This window comes from Planococcus citri, chromosome 2 (assembly GCF_950023065.1).
Source record: "Planococcus citri chromosome 2, ihPlaCitr1.1, whole genome shotgun sequence".
Lineage (NCBI taxonomy): Eukaryota > Metazoa > Arthropoda > Insecta > Hemiptera > Pseudococcidae > Planococcus > Planococcus citri.
The window spans coordinates 61078543-61096795 of NC_088678.1; the positions used below are offsets into that span (position 1 = coordinate 61078543).

Consider the following 18253-nt stretch of genomic DNA (forward strand, 5'->3'; position numbering starts at 1 on the left):
CTACTTTTGCCCTTTCGTCTCGTAGAAGCCCATTTGAGAGAGTTTATGTGTCCCTAAATTTTTGAAAATGACGAGAATTCTCCTAAATGTAGAATTTTTGCAGCTGAAAAAATTCAAATGAATTATTCGAAGACAGTGGCTGAGTGGCATCCTATACGAATTCTCAAGACTTTGAGACAGATCATGCTACCTTGTTATGCAATTATTTCCTAACGTATGTAATACCTACCTATAGGTACAGTTCATAGTACCTTGGATTTGAATTACTTAGTCTTGTGTGAATGTTTACCTCGCGTTTCTTCAGAAAATGTTTCTAAACATTCTTGATTCATTGTTTTCCTTCAATGTTACGCTTGTGTTTCATTTTCTCTGCGTCATTTATAATATCAATAGTACCTACATACAACGCAGCTTGAAACTGAACAACTGCAAATGCAATACGCCAATGGTACAGAAATTCTTTTTTAGTCATTCGTCGTCGTAACTCTATGTTTCAACAATCAACATGGAGTTCAAAAATATTTATATCCCGGTATGGCTAAGTAAAGAGAAGAATACCTACATGGCGGTTAACAGTACGTTAATTAATTCCAATATTGGAAATTCATCACCTCAATTTCTTTTTCTACAAACTAAATTAGGTACACACTCAGGGGTCAGTGTAATTTCTTCTAATTTTTTCATCTTTCTCATCGTGTTTAATACTCGAATTTTAAAACTAGTCAAAAATAAATTTTAAAAAAATGGTCAATTGATCGCATCAAATCTAGCTGGCCGGTCCAAATCTGGGGAGCCCTGTTGCAAGGTCACCTGCGAGGCTGCGACCTTGCTTGTTTTCATATTCATGACTTCTTTCGCTGAATTTCAAGATCCTGACTTCTGAAAACTTGGAAAAAATCGAGTTTTTTTTTACTTTTAAAGATTTGAAAAAAATGTCTATGTGCGAGTAGATAAGTTAAGTTCCTCCATAAAAAGAATCCGAGCTCACTCAAAAAGAGGTATATTAGATCACTTCATAGGAAATTTTTATTAGCTGCATTACAAATTCTACCACCAGTATTTTTCGTCGCCAGTTTTCTTTGTTTGCTTGATGGCCGGTTGATTAGTTTGAACTACTGGAAATACCGGAATCGATGGTGTAAAAATTATACGTAGGTACTTTATTAGGAGCTATAGCGGTATTGCAATGCAAAGAACTTCACCTCGAGTCTTCCTCACTAGCTGAAGGCGCTTCATCTTGAAGTGCACACGCTAACCTAAAAAATCAATAATTGCTATTAGTTTTTTATCCATTTTTTTTTCATTACATCTACAACATAATACTTGATAAGTATACTAACGGTTCTCTGAATTCACTACTCAAATGGTCCACAAACCATCTTATCGTACTCATCTCTATCTTTCGGAACTGGTCGCGATTTAAATTCTGCGTTTTAAACTTGCAATGTTGACTGAAATGCTAAAAAAAAATAATATTATGTATACTAATGTAAAATACGCTTACAAGGGAACCTCTTGAGGTGTCCGTCTCTGATTTGAACGGGCGAACGGGACTGATGTCCGTTTCAAGTTTGAAAAATTTAATGAATTAGGTCATACATACATCATTACTTATGTAAATTTCTTGAACATTTGCTGCCCAGCTTCATACTCACGCCTTCTGGAGCAAATTCAAAATTCTGGAGAAATTGAAAATCACGGTGGAGGCTCCAGATCAGCTGGAAATGGCGAAATTCGTCTCCCGGGGGGGTGGGGGGTTAGTTCTGGATTAAATACAGCGATTCGCTCAAATTTAGAAAATTTCCACGAGGAACTTTTGATATTTTGGATATTTTTATTAGGTAATTACATATGAAACTAGACAGCTAAGCAAAGCTTAGCTGCAAAGTGTGCGTAGCTAGCTGCCTTTTCTACAGCTATAACAGTTATTACATCTAGGTAGTGCATAAGTGAATCAACCATGTCACAGTGATGAGAATTTTTGAAACTCTCACTGCTTCAAAAATCAAAATAATAATTGTTTTTCAGTGTTTTCATATTTTCCAAATTACAATAGGTATTTCAGAATAATTTATAAGCTTGTATTGCTTCTAAATTAAGAAATTTCTAGTTGTTTTTCATAGTTTGCATTGTTTTAAAATTTGCAAAATTTCAAATCGATTTCCCGAATTCCCCATCGCTACAATTTCATAAAGTTTTCAATAAATTTTCAGAATTTTGCATTGCTGCTGAGTTAGGAAATTTGCAATCAATTTTTAGAATTCACATTGCCTCTAAATAGTCAAATCTTGAATAATTTTTCAGAATTCTTATTGTCTTTAAATTAAAAAATTTCAAATTCAATTTTCAAGTTCATATTGTCCACAAATTGTAAAACGTTTACTCAATTTTTGGAATTCACATTGCCTCCAATTTTTCAAAATTCTCATCTTCTTCATAAATATTACAATACTTATTTCATATAATTTTCAAGTTCACATTATCTGCAACTTACAGAACTTTTAATCAATTTTTGGAATTCTCAGCATCTCTAAATACAAATTTTCATATTATTTTTTTTAGAATTTCCATTGTCTTCAAATTTATAAATTTTCAAACCAATTTTCAGAACTTGCTTTTTATTCTAAATTAAGAATTAAATCTTATAAAATATGTTAAGAATTTGCATTGCCTCTAAATTACACGAAAAAAATATGGGTAATTTTTACAAAAAAATTTAACTAAATACTGGTATTTAGCACAATTAAGTACCAGATCCCATTCAATAATTTTTACTGTAATCGTATAGTAAAACTTATCATTTTAATAAATTTTGCTATAGGTACCAATAGTAAAAATCATTTTGTTTTAATAATTTTTACTAAATCATGATAATAAAAATTACATGTTTCAATTGTACAAAAATTAGTTTAATTACTCATTTTGAAGTAATTTTTAAATTATAAGTAAAAAGTTAAAAATTATTCATGTCAAGGTAATTCTTACTTTATACTTATGGCTATAGGTAGACAAAAAATTAATGAAATGAATTTTTAGTTAGCAAATGATATCATAATTCATAACTCAGTTTCAGCATCATTTTTGCCCCATTACCATGTACTACTACATAGTAACTCCAAAGCATTTACCTACCCAATTTTCATACGAAAAATCCGTCACCTACCTACTTACCTCACGGGGATTCGAACCTGGGTCCCTATAAATATCCTATTCCTACCTACATGCCCTAACCACTCAGCCACAACTTTTCTACGAGGGTTAGGGCATTAAAATAATATATTTGTTTGGTAAACGCCCCACCAAACCACGCCCACTTGGAATTTACAGCTAACAGACCGGGGGTGTAACAGGGTACAATAAAACACAGCTGGTGATGGAATAGACTGGGGGTATAGCAGGGTACAATGAGCGGCAGGTGTTCTACAAGTCCCCTTTTCCCTTTTTTAGGATTTAATGCATTAAAATAATGAACTAAAATTGCAATTACTCAGCAATTACCCATCCGAATTGAATGAAAATTAATCTATTCCCTCCGCCTTAATGATTCTCAAATGGTGTCCAATAGGTACAAAAAACGGTTGGATAGTTTAAGAGAACATTCATGTATAATGAAATTTCATTTCTCAAAGCGAAACCAATAGTGTGCTACGCACACTAAAAAGGTGGTCAAAAAAATCACTCTTGAGGTATTCCCTCCAGAATCGACTTAAATGTGAATAAACTCGGTTAAATAGGTCGAATATAATGCACAACTCGATTTTTAGTCGCCCAACTTCATATTCACGCCTTCTGGAGCAAATTCAAAACTCTGTAGAAATTGAAAAATCACGCTGGAGACTCCAGAATGGCTGGAAATTGTGAAATTTAGATTCGGAGAATTAATATCAGTTTTAAGACTTATTTTGAGCATTTTTACTGATCAGGTACGTACTTTTTTTTCAAAAAAGCATAAATCACAAAAAACAGGCAATTTTGAATGTTCAAACGTTCGCCAAATACCGAGATATGAAGTTGGACAGCTGAAAATTTGGTTGTGGGGGTTTTAGACCATGCTATTTGCAAAAATCACGGTCCCGTTCAAATCGGAAGCGGACACCTCAAGAGGTTCGCTTGTCAGCTAAAATCATATTAAACATTATTGGAGAACAACGCTTACTTTAATTTGCATACTGATCTCTTCTACTCCAAATAGCTGAACGATAGCTTCGTAAACTTGGCCTCCCATAGCAATATGATATCTGGTATACGTGCGATCAACACTGAAGCATTTAAGAAAGGTATTTTCTGCCATCACATAATAACCATCCTCTCCGTCTGGAGCGTTTCTCAACATCTTGACCGCGTCTTCGCAGGTCAGAGCTACAGCAAATTTCTTCGTATTGAAGAAGAGCATCGAGTACCAAGTAAAATTGGTTAAAGGATCAGTACATTTAGTACGTTCCATGGAATTCAGAATGTATTTCGATGCAACGTCATACGGATGCGCTAAGGGTTCGGTGGCTGGAGCATCCATTTCTTCACCTAAAAAACGACGAAAACCATTCACTGAATTAGCAAAGACATCTCTATCTAATCTATTATACAATAAATGTCAAACGAAATACATTGGTCTGGGAACCTCGTGTTGAATGGCATTCCGTACAAGAGATTAATCGCCGCGGCATACATTTCACGATAACATTCTTCCTCCACGTAAAACGACATAGTCAAAAAATTATTTTACTTGACAAGAGTTCGCAATAATATAATCTATCAAGTAATGGATTTGATTAACCAAATCAAAATATCCAAATACGAATAATTATAATTACAGTCAACAAAGGGACTTGGTGACAGACAAAACAGAACTCCTAATACTCGAAAAACGTTCAATTATTTTATTTATGGCAACGCAACACTCAACTAATCACAAATCCACATTGCACATTTCGATAGAAAATAATGAATCGTTCGCCAAAATGTCTCACAACATACAACAATTATACGAGCAACGAGAAACTATTCATAAAACAGCTGAACGCAACTCTCAAAGTCTCAATCTACGTTACACGCGTACCAATACCAATAACAAAATAGGTACCTAGCCTACCTACATGAATCAAAAGAACGCTAAAACTATGAGTCGTTTCATCGTTTGACCATTCTTGACCACATCTTCCATCGCTCTCTTCTCATTATTTGGAGTTTCCTGAAAACGTAAACTAAAATGACGACTATAAACTATAAAACCATCCACCAAAAACGCATGATTTTCTGTAACACAAAACAAAATGTTGAAATATAATATTAATCGCTCAAGTAATGGGTCATGGGTCATTCCATGCCAAATCGGCGTATTTTTGAACGAGGAGTCTTCAATTTTTTCCAAAATTAGATCATGTTTAGAGGTCATCAAACGATGACGAATGACGCAAACCGGACATTTTTTCGATTCCTTTTGACGGAGCTGTGGGGCTTCAAAGATCTCCAAAATGCCCGAAAATGGAAAAATTTCAGTTGCAAATTGCTCCGGTTGTGCGTGGTATAGAATTTTGAACTTTTTTTTTCAAAATTGTAGTACTTTGAGATGGTAATTGACGAATAACGTCAAAATCAGTGTTGCCACTTTCAAAAACCTAAAAAAATTGATTTAAAAACTTATAATTTAAATATAACCACGATTTCCGCGAGTAAAAATTCTGAAAAAATTCTCGGTTGTAGTCCTTTTCGTGTAGAATAACATCAAAAAATTGTACTGGCATTTTTTTTTTTTTTTTTTCATTTTCGAGAAAAAAAATTACAAGTTTGGCACTTATTGCAAAAATACCATAAGAACCCTAAAAAATGAAAATTTTTGCATTTTTGAGGTATTTTACCAATGTGTAGAAAGATGTTAAATGAACATTTGAAAAAAATTTCCCTTCTTCGCAATTTGTCAACGAATTGACGATGCATTTTCATGCTGAAATTTCTGTTGACAAGGCTATACAGCTTCTCCAAATGAACCGATTTACTTGAGATCTTGCACAGTAGCAATGATGTAAATGACCCATTTCTATGGTACAACGAAAAATATTTATTTGGGGGGGGGGTTAAGGGAGAAAGAAATTTTCAAATCAAGAAAAAGGAGGTCAAAATGTTTAAAATGGCATTATATTTCGAAATAACACGCCAATTTTCCTACATTACTATACATACAAAATTTGACTCATATCGGTTCAATAGTTTTCTCTTGACACGAACATTTGTGATCTCAAAAATTGCCTCAAAGTGCTAATTTCGAATCTTATTCCTGTCTAGATTATTTTTCACTGTAGAAAAGTTTGTAAACATATCAAATTGGAGTTCTCTCCATGAGGCGAAGGATGGGACTACACAACCAAATGTTTACGGGGTCTCAAAGTTAAAACAGGTTGTCACAATTTTATTTTCGGTCAAGTAAAAATCGTTCCACTTGACCCAGTTTTACCCCTAGTAAATTCACTGACAAGTTAGGGGGAGGGGAGGATTTTTCACATGTCCGTCTAAGTACACATCGGTCAAATATTTTTAAAATGCAAAAATATTCATTTTTTAGGTTTCTGCTTTTATTTAAAACAGCAGCGGTGAAATTTTTTCAATATGTTTCACTCTTGAAATTATTGCACGAAAAATGGTATTTCTCGTCAATTCGTCGACAAATTGGAGGGTAGGGGGATTTTTTTCACTTGTTCGTCTACATATTGGTAAAAAATCTCAAAAATGCAAAAATTTTCATTTTTTAAGTTTCTGATAGTACTTTTGCAACAAGTGTAAAACTTGTAATTTTTTTTCTCAAAAAATGAAAAAAATGCCAGTACAAAATTGTTTGATATGTTATTCTACCCGAAAAAAGCTAAAACTGAGAGTTTTTTTCAGAATTTTTACTCGCAGACATCGTAATTATATTTAAATTTTATAAGTTTTTAAATCCATTTTTAGGTTTTTGAGGGTGGCAACTCTGATTTTCACATAATTCGTCGATTACCCTCTCAAAGTACGTACTACAATTTGAAAACGAGTTCAAAATTTCATACCACGTACCTAGCTACCTAGTACCTTCTAACGGTGCAATTTGCAACTGAAATTAAATTTTTCATTTTTGGCCATTTTGGAGAACTTTGAAGCCTCACAGCTCCGCCATAAAAAAATCGAAAAAAATGTCCGGTTTGCATCATTCGTCATCGTTGGATGACTTCTAAACGGGTCATTCCACGTCAATTGGACCAAGAACTGGTAGGGGGGGGGTTCGACGATTTTTTTGAAATTTTTCCTGTGGAAAGGCCTTCCGAAGGGATGACCAATGGCGCAAATCGCAGCCCTCTAGCTCATTTTTAAAGGCAGCCAGGGGGTGTCAAAGTTTTCAGTGAACCTAAAATATCATCCATTTCAGCAGTGGGTTACTCGATAACCGCGATACCTACCAAAATGGAACTTTTTCCCAGAGTTAGGGGTTTTGAAAGGTTTTTTGGTGATATCATAACAATCAGTGTTGCCACTTTTTTTCGTACAAAAAATTAGCTTAAAAAGTTTCGAAACGTAGTTTTCATATATCGTTCCGACTCTCAAAAATCCTGAAAAAAATATATTATGGACAACTTTTCATGCTGAACAACATATCAAAAAATAGGGATGGTAACATGTTGCAAAGTCGATTTTAAAAAATTTAAATTTTGCGAAAAAATACGATTTTTTGATTTAAAACATGAAAAGAAGTTCTAGTTTAATTTTTCAAAAAATAGTATAAGTGCTTTTAAAACCAAAATATTATTGTGTTGTAAGCACTTTAAAAATAAATGTCTTGTCTTGTCTTGAAGTTGGCCCATTTGACCCCTATTTGTACGTATCTGTTGAAAAAGTTGAAAAACCCCTTTCACTCGATGAAATAAACTCCTCACAAAAACTCAAAATTCGAAAAAATTCAATTTTCGATTTCAAACATCAAAAAATGTTCAAAGTTATTCAGTTGTCTTATTTTGACCTCTTTCTGGCGTATTTCATGAAAAAAAATGTTAAAAATTACACTCACAACAAAAAAATAAAAATTCGTTCATTTTTTGAATCTTTTCGAATTTTTATTTTTTTGTGATGAGTTCATTTCATCGGATGAAAGCGTTTTTCCAACTTTTTCAACAGATACGTGAAAATAGGGGTCAAATGGGCCAACTTTACCAATCAAAACTTCTTTTCATGTTTTAAATAAAAAAATCGCATTTTTTCGCAAAGTTCGAATTTTTTAAAATCGACTTTGCAACATGTTACCATCTCAATTTTTTGATATGTTGTTCAGCTTGAAAAGTTGTCCATAATACATTTTTTTCAGAATTTTTGAGAGTCGGAACGATATGTAAACTACGTTTCGAAACTTTTTGAGCTAATTTTTTGTACGAAAAAAAGTGGCAACACTGATTGTTATGATATCACCAAAAAGCCATTCAAAATCCCTAACTATGGGGAAAAGTTCCATTTTGGTAGGTATCTCGGTTATCGAGTAACCCACTACTGAAATGGATGATTTTTTAGGTTCACTAAAAACTTTGACACCCCTTGGCAGCCTTTAAAAATGGGCTAGAGGGCTGCGATTTGCGCCATTGGTCATCCCTTCGGAAGGTCTTTCCACAGGAAAAATTTCAAAAAAATCGCCGAACCCCCCTACCACTTCTTGGTCCAATTGACGTGGAATGGCCCAAACATGATCTGATTTTGAAAAAAATCGAGGACCCCTCGTGCAAAAATCCGCCGATTTGGCATGGGATGGTCCATTGTAAAAAAAATGTCCAATTGTCCATTGCTTATTGAAATTGTTAAAAAAAATTGACAAATCAATGAATGCTTGTACGGAGAATCGAACAATAACGATAACTCCTGACTAAACAGAATATTAATTTCATCGTACATACGACAAACAGAATGACAACTTTAATAAAATAAAGAAATATTTATTTTATTCGGTCATTGACCCGAGAATGGATCGATGAACCAAAACAAAAATTAGACTGGAGCAAAAGCTCGAACTACTTTACATTACGAAGACAAAATCAATATTAAACGCGACAATTTACGAAACATAACGATTACAACGAACAATCGAATACATATTTGATAGCCAACAATTTCAACGAAATTTCTAACAATTTAACTCGACTAAATAGCCACGTATTTACATTACGCGATTTTACGTAAACGAAATTTATTTTTATTTAAAATAAAAAACAAAAGTTACCGAACACTTTTCGATACGTTACGGTTACAAGACCAATTTTGCCAACACCCCACCATAAAAATATTTTCCCTAACACGCGTACCACTTAATAAAACGTAAAACTTGTTGCTTCTTATCATTACCGGTGTTTGTAAACACTACGATTAAAAATATTTTTACAACAAAATTTTAACTTAAATTCTACTTAAAATCGACTCGAACACAATTATTAAACGCGATATAATATTTTACACAAACGTTCGAACACCGTACGGGTAGTGGCTTTCGTTAATAAATCAGCCAGTTGATCTATCGATGAAACTTTCTGTAGATAGATCACATTTTTAAGAATCAGATCGCGAATATGGTGATAACTGACATCTATATGTCTGGTACGTTTTGATTCGACCGTATTCGCTACGGCAATCGCTGCGTTAGAATCGCAATACACCGGAACGGTGTCAATACGAACTTCTAATTCAACGAACAAATTTCGCCAAGCCAAGACTTCCTTTCCAGACGCACTTAACGCGACATATTCAGCCTCACACGACGAAAGACTCACGCAATTTTGTTTCTTGACTACCCAGTCAATTACATTGCCATAGTGCAATATGAAAATTCCAGACGTTGACTTCCTATCTAAACAATCACCAGCGAAATCTGAATCTACGTAAACTCTTACAGAGTGTTTATCGACGAATTCAGGTATTACGCAGGTAAGTTTCACGTTTAACGTACTACGTAAATACCTTAATATACGCTTGCTGTATTCGAACAGCTCCTTATTTGCCAAGTGCTGGTATCTGCTTAGAAAGTTTACAGCAAAAGCAATATCAGGACGTGTTCCCCTTGCTATGTAACTTAAACTTCCTAAGAGACCACGCACTTTGGTTTCATAACTTTTATCGAGCTTGAGATTAGTTATCTTCAAGTTCGGTTCGATTGGAGTTGAGATATTGTTCGAATTAGACAGCCCGTATTCACTAACTAACTGTTCTATGTAAGAATTCTGATGAATTTCTAACTGATTTTTACTACGACTAATTTCCATGCCGATAAACTTCTTGCATTGTTCCAGGTCTCTAATTCCAAAACGTTCATTCAGACTCTTAACCAACCACTCGATAAGACGATCATCGCATCCTGTGATAAGAAAATCGTCGATGTAGACTACGAACACACACCGAAGCGGATTTTCCGAATCATAGTAAACACATGGATCTACTTTGCTTCTGGAAAAACCCAACGACAATAGGTACGAGTTTAGCTTAGCGTTCCAGGACTTCGGACTTGTTTTGAGACCGTATAACGATCTCTTCAAAACGTATACTACTCCTTTCTCTTCGTTAGTCCCTTTAGGTGGATTGAACATGACATTTCGATTAATGTCACCGTTCAAGAATGCTGTGCTAACATCCAATTGGCGTAATTGCCAACGATTTACTACCGCAAGATTTAGCATCGATCGAATGATCGGTTGGTTTGGGGTTGGCGTGTATATTTCATCTGACTCGTAAAAATGACTATCTTTAAAACCACGTAAAACCAATCGCGCTTTATACTTCACCCCACCATTCGAGTTGATTTTTTTCTTCAAAACCCACTTACTGTCTACCTTCGAGTAATTTTCACCTTTTACGCTACTTTCAGATACCGGATACCAAACGTCTTTTACTTTCATCGCCTTTAACTCTTCGTCGATCGCTACCTTCCAGTACTTCGCTTCTGGACCATTCAGAGCTTGTTCGTACGATAAATCATCGATGCTAGCCAATGCAAAATCAGCAAAATCGTCGGATCGATCGTCGGTAGCTGAAGTATCAATCATACTACGATCAACGTGAATTTCACCGCTACGTTCGGCTTCGCTCAACTCATCTGGGTTTACCCAAGATGAGCACCCAGGAGCTGGCTCCACTGAACTACGTATTTCACTTTGAAACGTAGGTACGATCTCTACGTCGCTAACACTAACTGTTACCGATGTTTTTAACAAATGATCGTTGATGATATCGTGTATCTTAGGCGTTTCATCAACTTCTACGCAACTCGAATTTGTGAATTTATTTCGTAAAACATCGTACAATACATAACCTGTCTCTGTAAAACCTAACAACACCATATCTATCGACTTCTCATCGGTTTTCTTTCTCTTTTCAGGCGGTACCAGAACTCGTGCAACGCTTCCAAACAATCTCACTCTCGATAAATCCGGCTTTCTACGATTCCACAGCTCGTACGGTGACAAATCGTTCAAGGCAGAATGCGGTAAACGATTGTACACGTAGTTCGCTGTGTATGCAGCGTAAAGCCAGAATTTATTCGTTAAACCTCCTTCATACAACAGAGCTCGCATTTTTTCTTGGATGGTTCGAAAGAAACGTTCGACGGTGCCATTATGCTGCTTCTCATACGGCTCACTGTTCTGCATAGATATGCCCTTTTCGTCGACAAACTCTTTAAAGGTACCTCCGATAAATTCACTAGCGTTATCGCACCTGATACGCTTTACTTTCGTATTCCACAACGTTTCACTAATATTGACATACTTTTTTAGGTAGGTACCTACTTCGGCTTTACTTCTCATTCCAAACGTTACTCCCCATCTCGTACAATCATCTACGAAGCCAATCAAATATCGCTAGCCTTCTAGTCCTTCTGTAATAGGACCCATTACGTCAATATGAACAAGATCGAGCGGGTTCGGATACCTGTACCTACTTGAATCATAGGTATGTTTCTTTTGTTTTGCTTTACAGCAAATTTGACACTGATTGAAAGGTGGGCAATCACATCCACGTAACTCAGGAATCTTATCTAGTACCGTCTTGCTCGTATGAGCCAACCTACGATGCCAGATGTCACCTTCACCTTTCAATTTATTTATCTGTTTTTTATTTTTCAGATTTACATCACTGTCACTGCTCGTACTGGTATTACCTATACCTACACTTGAAACATTCAAGTTTCCAATTCCAGAATCATTACCTATCGTCGTCGAAGCATTACCTACATTTGTCGAGTCACTAACATCATTAGAAATCAACGCAGATGAATAATCAGAACAAGAGTACAACATAGGAGGTATATTAATCATAAACTGAATCGTATACAATCCATTATCGTTAAGTACTAATCTAGACACTAAATTTCCCGCAGGATCGACCAAACGAGGATCTTCGTCGAAGAAGAAACGATAACCGTTCGCTACGATTTTCGACACAGACAGAAGACTAAATGAAAGAGTAGGTACGAAAAATACTTCATTTAACCAATAGACGTTTCCGTCATCGGCTAAAACTCTCAATCGACCAACTCCTTCTTTCATCAGGGATACTTCCCGATGAGCGGATTGTAAAGTTTCCTGAACTTTCCTCTCATCGTGCAATATCCCTGGATGCTTCAGAAAATGCGACGTCGCACCACTATCGACGACAAACGTGATGAAATCAACGCCGTCGTCGTCGTTTGTTTCGACGTACGCGTTTTCTTCACCGAGATTCAAAGCAGTCGAGTCGCCTAAAAAATAGTTCGACCCGATATTCACGTTACGCGATGTACCGAAATTAGATATCGCGACACTGTCTCCGAAACTACTACGACCGAACCTATCTTTCACGAATTCATCTACGATATTACACCTACGACCTTCATCTAACGAAAAATTTTCCTTTTTTTCAGGTGTCGATGAATAAAGACCTAACGCAATAGACGGACGAGGACCTGCAGAACCGGACGAACCTGACGGACCAGACGTACCCGATGTACCACTCGACGAACCGTTACCACCATTATTACGCGACGAATCACCGTTCTGAGGACAATTTCGACCGATATGCCCAGTCAGATTGCAACGATAGCAAACGATACTTCCCCGAGGGTTGGTATCGTTCCTAAAGTTCCCTCCGGCGGATCGACAAGACTTGGCCATATGGCCCCGTTTATGACACTTATAGCAGGTACAATCTTTGGCTTGTACGAAGCCATTATTACCACTACGATCACCGTTACCGTTCGACGAATTACCGGACGAGTTCGAACTACGATTACGCGACTTATTACGATTACGATTACGACTATTATTATTTTTATTACCGGATTGATCGGATGCGGCCATTGCTGAACCGGTACTTGTCGAACTCTTCGAAGTCGAGGAGTTCTTCGAGGCATCTTCCAAACTCAAAAGCAATGACGAAATCACTTTTGGATTTGGGTCTCCAGCTGTGACGTGAACTAGTCCTCGAGCAGTCATACGCACTGACTCGTACTTAGGCGAGTTGCCTAACGCGTTGATCAGATACGTATAGATTTCCGATGGAGTCAACTTCACGTCCAAACTCTCCATATCGTTGACTAACGTATAAAATGCCTCCAAGAACTCCTTCGGACCTTTGTACATATCGATGACAATCTTCGAAATACGAGTTCGACAGTCGATAATTGCTGCTTGGTTTTCCGCCTGGTACAAGGAGTTGAGCTCCGTCCAGAATACGTACGGGTCCTCTGTCTCCTTGACCAGTCGGAAAACGTTCTCAGCTACGTGCCTAATTAAAATTTCGAGAGCTTTCGCTTTTTTACGCGGTGATAACATATTTACTTCGAGAATCGCGGTTTGAAGTCCTTTGGCCGCAAGAATAACCTTGATTTTTCTTTTCCAGGACACGAAGCCCGTACCGCGAAAGACCATCGACTCCATTACACGATTATCACCGGCACCGAACATACTACCAGATGAACTACTCGAATCGGATTCTACAGCTACTTCGTCGGACTCGTCGTCGTCGTCGCTACTTTCACTACCTTCGGACTCGTCGTCGGATGGACCAGGAGGTGGAGGAGGTGGAGGACCGGATGACGGATTAGACGGAGGAGGAACGGGATCAACAGGGATCGTCGGATCGTCGGATGTCGAATCACCAAAACCTGCTGAACTTGGACCAGCTTCCGAATCGCCGGATGACTCGGATACGTGCTGTAACGTTACTTTACTTTTACCTTTCGACTTCGGTATACTTTGTTCTGGTTTTTCCTTTTCAGAAAAACCACGAAACTCGGCGCTCGATTTACGCTTATCTACACTACTGTCGTCGTCGTCTACGTTGACCGATTTTCCTGACCGCAAATAGGACAGGACTGTCGACATTTACTTCGTCGAACACCACGAACCAAAAACAAACAGCTACACAAGCCGGATACTTTGACGAACGAATCCACACAGGATACCAAATACGTCGTCGTCGAACTACAGAGCGTTTCACCAACCTCGCTCACGCTACCATGTACGGAGAATCGAACAATAACGATAACTCCTGACTAAACAGAATATTAATTTCGTCGTACATACGACAAACAGAATGACAACTTTAATAAAATAAAGAAATATTTATTTTATTCGGTCATTGACCCGAGAATGGATCGATGAACCAAAACAAAAATTAGACTGGAGCAAAAGCTCGAACTACTTTACATTACGAAGACAAAATCAATATTAAACGCGACAATTTACGAAACATAACGATTACAACGAACAATCGAATACATATTTGATAGCCAACAATTTCAACGAAATTTCTAACAATTTAACTCGACTAAATAGCCACGTATTTACATTACGCGATTTTACGTAAACGAAATTTATTTTTATTTAAAATAAAAAACAAAAGTTACCGAACACTTTTCGATACGTTACGGTTACAAGACCAATTTTGCCAACAATGCTCGAAAATTTAAAAAATCCAATTCGAAATAAGATGGAATTTACTTTTGGTTTTTTATAGTTTTTTTGGTGGGGGGGGGGTCAAGGTTTTAATTATTTCACGCAAATTCTCCTTTTCAAGATAAGGGAAGCAGCATTGATGTGATTAAAAAATTATGTCTCAAATGACTGCTTTTTTTTTTTGATAAAAGGGCTTATCTGAAGATGATAAAAATCATTAATAAGTTAAGATGAAAAAAAAAACATCGATGGGTCTAATCATAGAAATTCAGAAATGATTATAAGAGTACGTGCTTCACTATAATCTGAATTTTCTCAGCGTTAAAAGCATTATTCAAACAATCATGTAAGTAATATAAAAATGTGGAGAAAAATTTCCAACGTGTGTAATGAATAAATGTAGGTACCTTACCTACTTACAAGTGATTTTAATTCCCTTAGATGAAGTAGGTAGGTACGTGTGTTTTGTTTGATTATTAATTACCCATGAAAGGACTTCAATTTGGTCTGAATTGAGATAATCCCGTTCAAATATCAGCTGTGCATTACAAAAAATGACCAATGGAAACAATCCTGTGAACTCGGCATCGAATGGAAATCGCCCAATCATTTCATAGCCATCTGAATAATCCTCCATAAATAGGTATTTTGATTTTATATTTCGCTCAGTGGGCTTAATGGAGCTCAACATTCTAAGAATATTCGTCACAACTCTCATTTATACTTTACTGAAATATTCCTCAGTAATTCACGCGGTTTTAGTGTCCCCTAGTAATAATTTTACTCATTTCGTCCTCGAGCAACCCGAATACCTCGTGGATAAAAGTCTGATGATAAAAGAATTGCTACAAGATGAAAATTCAATAGTCTCAATAATTAGACCACCTCGATGGGGTAAAAATTTTAATTTAGATATGATACGAACATTTCTCCAAATTGAAGTCGACTCAGAAGGAGTCGCCCTACCCGAAGACCAGAAAATCCATCGTAAATTGTTCTCAGGAGGAGAACTCCAATCATCGGATGGCGAAGTGAAAAACCTACAGCCTTTGAAAATATCCAACGTCAGCGATGCCATGGAACATCAAGGGAAATACCCCGTTATATGGGTTGATTTGTGCTACACAAAGTACTGTTCTTATCCAGAAATGGAAGATTGTTTGAAAAACGTTGTTGACGGCGTGTTCGAGAGTCACGCTTATTTGCGAAGATATTCTGAAGCTGGAAATCAAAGTATAAGTGACAATGACCTTGTGAAAGAAAAATTACGAAGATATTTCGCGAAAAATATTACCAGAGAAGATCTCCTGGACAGTTTACGATTCGCGAGCGAGTTGCTTTTCAAACATTTCAATCAAAAAGTATTCATTTTAGTTAACGATTACGATACTCCGTTCATTTTACGTATGATCATTCCAAAGCAATCGCCCGAATATTTAAACGTCTCGAGTCTACTCAGAGAGTTATTCTGTCGCACTTTCAATGACAATCCGTACTTGAGAAAAGCAATATTCACGGGCTCGTTGCCATTAACCGAAGCTCATTCGCATGTTACTTCGAATTTGAATAATTTCACCGAATACACCTTACTCGATGGTCCGTTCTCCGAGTTTTACGGATTTACTCAAAATGAGGTCGATGACCTGATGAACCGAACTAAATCCTTAACCGATCGTCAAGAAATAAAAGATCTATACAAAGGATACAATCACGGTCGTCATATCGTCTACAATCCGTGGTCTGTTCTAGATCATATCATCCTGAAAGAAAACGCTTTCCCTTACTGGTCATCAGTTGCCCCTTCTCCCGCTTGTGTTGAAAAACAACTCTCGACTGATACTTGGCTGAAACCAATCAGAGATTTATTTATGGGTTTTGGTATCATTAGTGCAATTGATCCCTCGGTAGACTACCTTAATTGCAGTACGTCAACGTCTTTGTTAAGTTTACTATTGTATTTCGGTTACTTGAATCCGGTCGCTGAAGTGTATCCAAATGATAAGCCTACATACAAATTAATCATACCTAATAGAGAAATCAAAGAATTTTACGCGAAAAAAATCAACGACAGAGTGAAAAATAAATTATTCGTGGTTGTGGCGGATATCTACAATTGCATGCGGTTTTTACCTATTAATTTGATGGAAGGGTTCAAGACGAATTTCCAAAACACCATCTTTGGCATTGAAAAATTCTATCAGATTAAACAAAGTGAACTTGAACTTTGCCATAATGATCTTATGCTGATGCTGATCGATTCGGTATCGTTGAAATATGAATTTCAGTTTCAGACGTTTCCCTCTGCTAATGAAACGGTGGCTTTTTTGGAACCTAAAGTGGATCATATTCGTAATATTATTTTTATAGGATTTAAGGTCACAGAAAATGTGGAAAATTTGACATCAGAGGCTAATGCAACCCTGCAGCATGTTAAAAGCTTAAAATATGATATCAAACATGGAAATTATAGTAAATTTCATCTTGTTAAAATAGGTATAGCTTTAAGTAGAGTTCACTCAAACGTACAGTATGATGTTGAAATTTTGGATTGATAATTTTTAGTCCAATGACATTTTAAACTAACCGATTACAAATATAAATAAATATTTTATTCGAGTATTATTTTTGGGTTTTCAACAATGTCCACGTTGATTAAAAAATTTGAAACGTTGAAGGTAAAATAATGTATCGAGACAGAAAAGTGAGTATCTGTTGCTAAATAAGCGTACTCGTAGTGGGTGAATAAATTTTTTAAATTTAAAAATAATCTCAATTATTTTAAGTCCAACTAAAATAGTATCTAGTTGGTCCTGATCCTGGCTACTTTAATTTACCTGAATTTGGAATCCAAAAAACATTTTAGAAAATTGAATAAAAAACGAAGTTCTGAATCACGGATATATTTTTTACATTGAACTTCATAATGAAATAACATTATTGGAAACTTTACAGGGGTTTTCTTAAATTCTCAACAGTCTGACGATAAGTATACCGGGTGTCCCAACTTCGATCGGAAAGCTGGCGTGTGGTGATGGTACTCGGCGAGATGAACAAAATTCGTTATGTACACAAGTAGTCTATCTTGTGAATTGAAGGAGCCACGTGCTCCGCAAAACTAGAAATTCACTAATACATATTTGAAAGGTTCATCAAAAATAAGAAAATGTTTGAATCATTCAAACGATGCTCAAAACCCATAGTACTCGACTACTCAAGTGGACAAACAGAAAATGTTATTATGACAAATTGCCCATCTTCGAAATTGAAGGGGCAAACTTGATTCAAAATTTCCAAATTTGACTTGCCCTATGATTTTGAAAATTTTGAATTTTCAA

General features: G+C 36.2%; 2 protein-coding genes across 2 annotated transcripts; one reads left to right on the plus strand and one right to left on the minus strand.

The window, feature by feature from the left end:
- Positions 1-1008: 1008 nt before the first annotated feature.
- LOC135836906 (uncharacterized) lies at positions 1009-5021 on the minus strand. The gene is made up of 4 exons (XM_065351977.1): positions 4605-5021; positions 4157-4521; positions 1341-1459; positions 1009-1256 (listed from the first exon to the last, which is right to left on the minus strand). The coding sequence occupies exons 1-4, from the start codon at positions 4702-4704 to the stop codon at positions 1199-1201; spliced, it is 642 nt and encodes a 213-aa protein (XP_065208049.1). The 5' UTR covers positions 4705-5021; the 3' UTR covers positions 1009-1198.
- Positions 5022-15192: 10171 nt separating this feature from the next.
- LOC135836907 (uncharacterized) lies at positions 15193-17540 on the plus strand. The gene has a single exon (XM_065351978.1). The coding sequence runs from the start codon at positions 15596-15598 to the stop codon at positions 17468-17470; it is 1875 nt and encodes a 624-aa protein (XP_065208050.1). The 5' UTR covers positions 15193-15595; the 3' UTR covers positions 17471-17540.
- The last annotated feature ends 713 nt before the right edge of the window (positions 17541-18253 follow it).

Excerpts from the sequence above, each read along its gene's own strand:
- LOC135836907 (XM_065351978.1), top strand. The coding sequence starts at position 15,596 with ATGGAGCTCAACATTCTAAGAATATTCGTCACAACTCTCATTTATACT.
- LOC135836906 (XM_065351977.1), bottom strand. The coding sequence starts at position 4,704 with ATGTCGTTTTACGTGGAGGAAGAATGTTATCGTGAAATGTATGCCGCG. Across the intron at positions 4,522-4,604 it reads CACGAGGTTCCCAGACCAAT|GTGAAGAAATGGATGCTCCA; the intron begins GTATTTCGTTTG and ends GTCGTTTTTTAG. Across the intron at positions 1,460-4,156 it reads AGATCAGTATGCAAATTAAA|CATTTCAGTCAACATTGCAA; the intron begins GTAAGCGTTGTT and ends ATTTTTTTTTAG.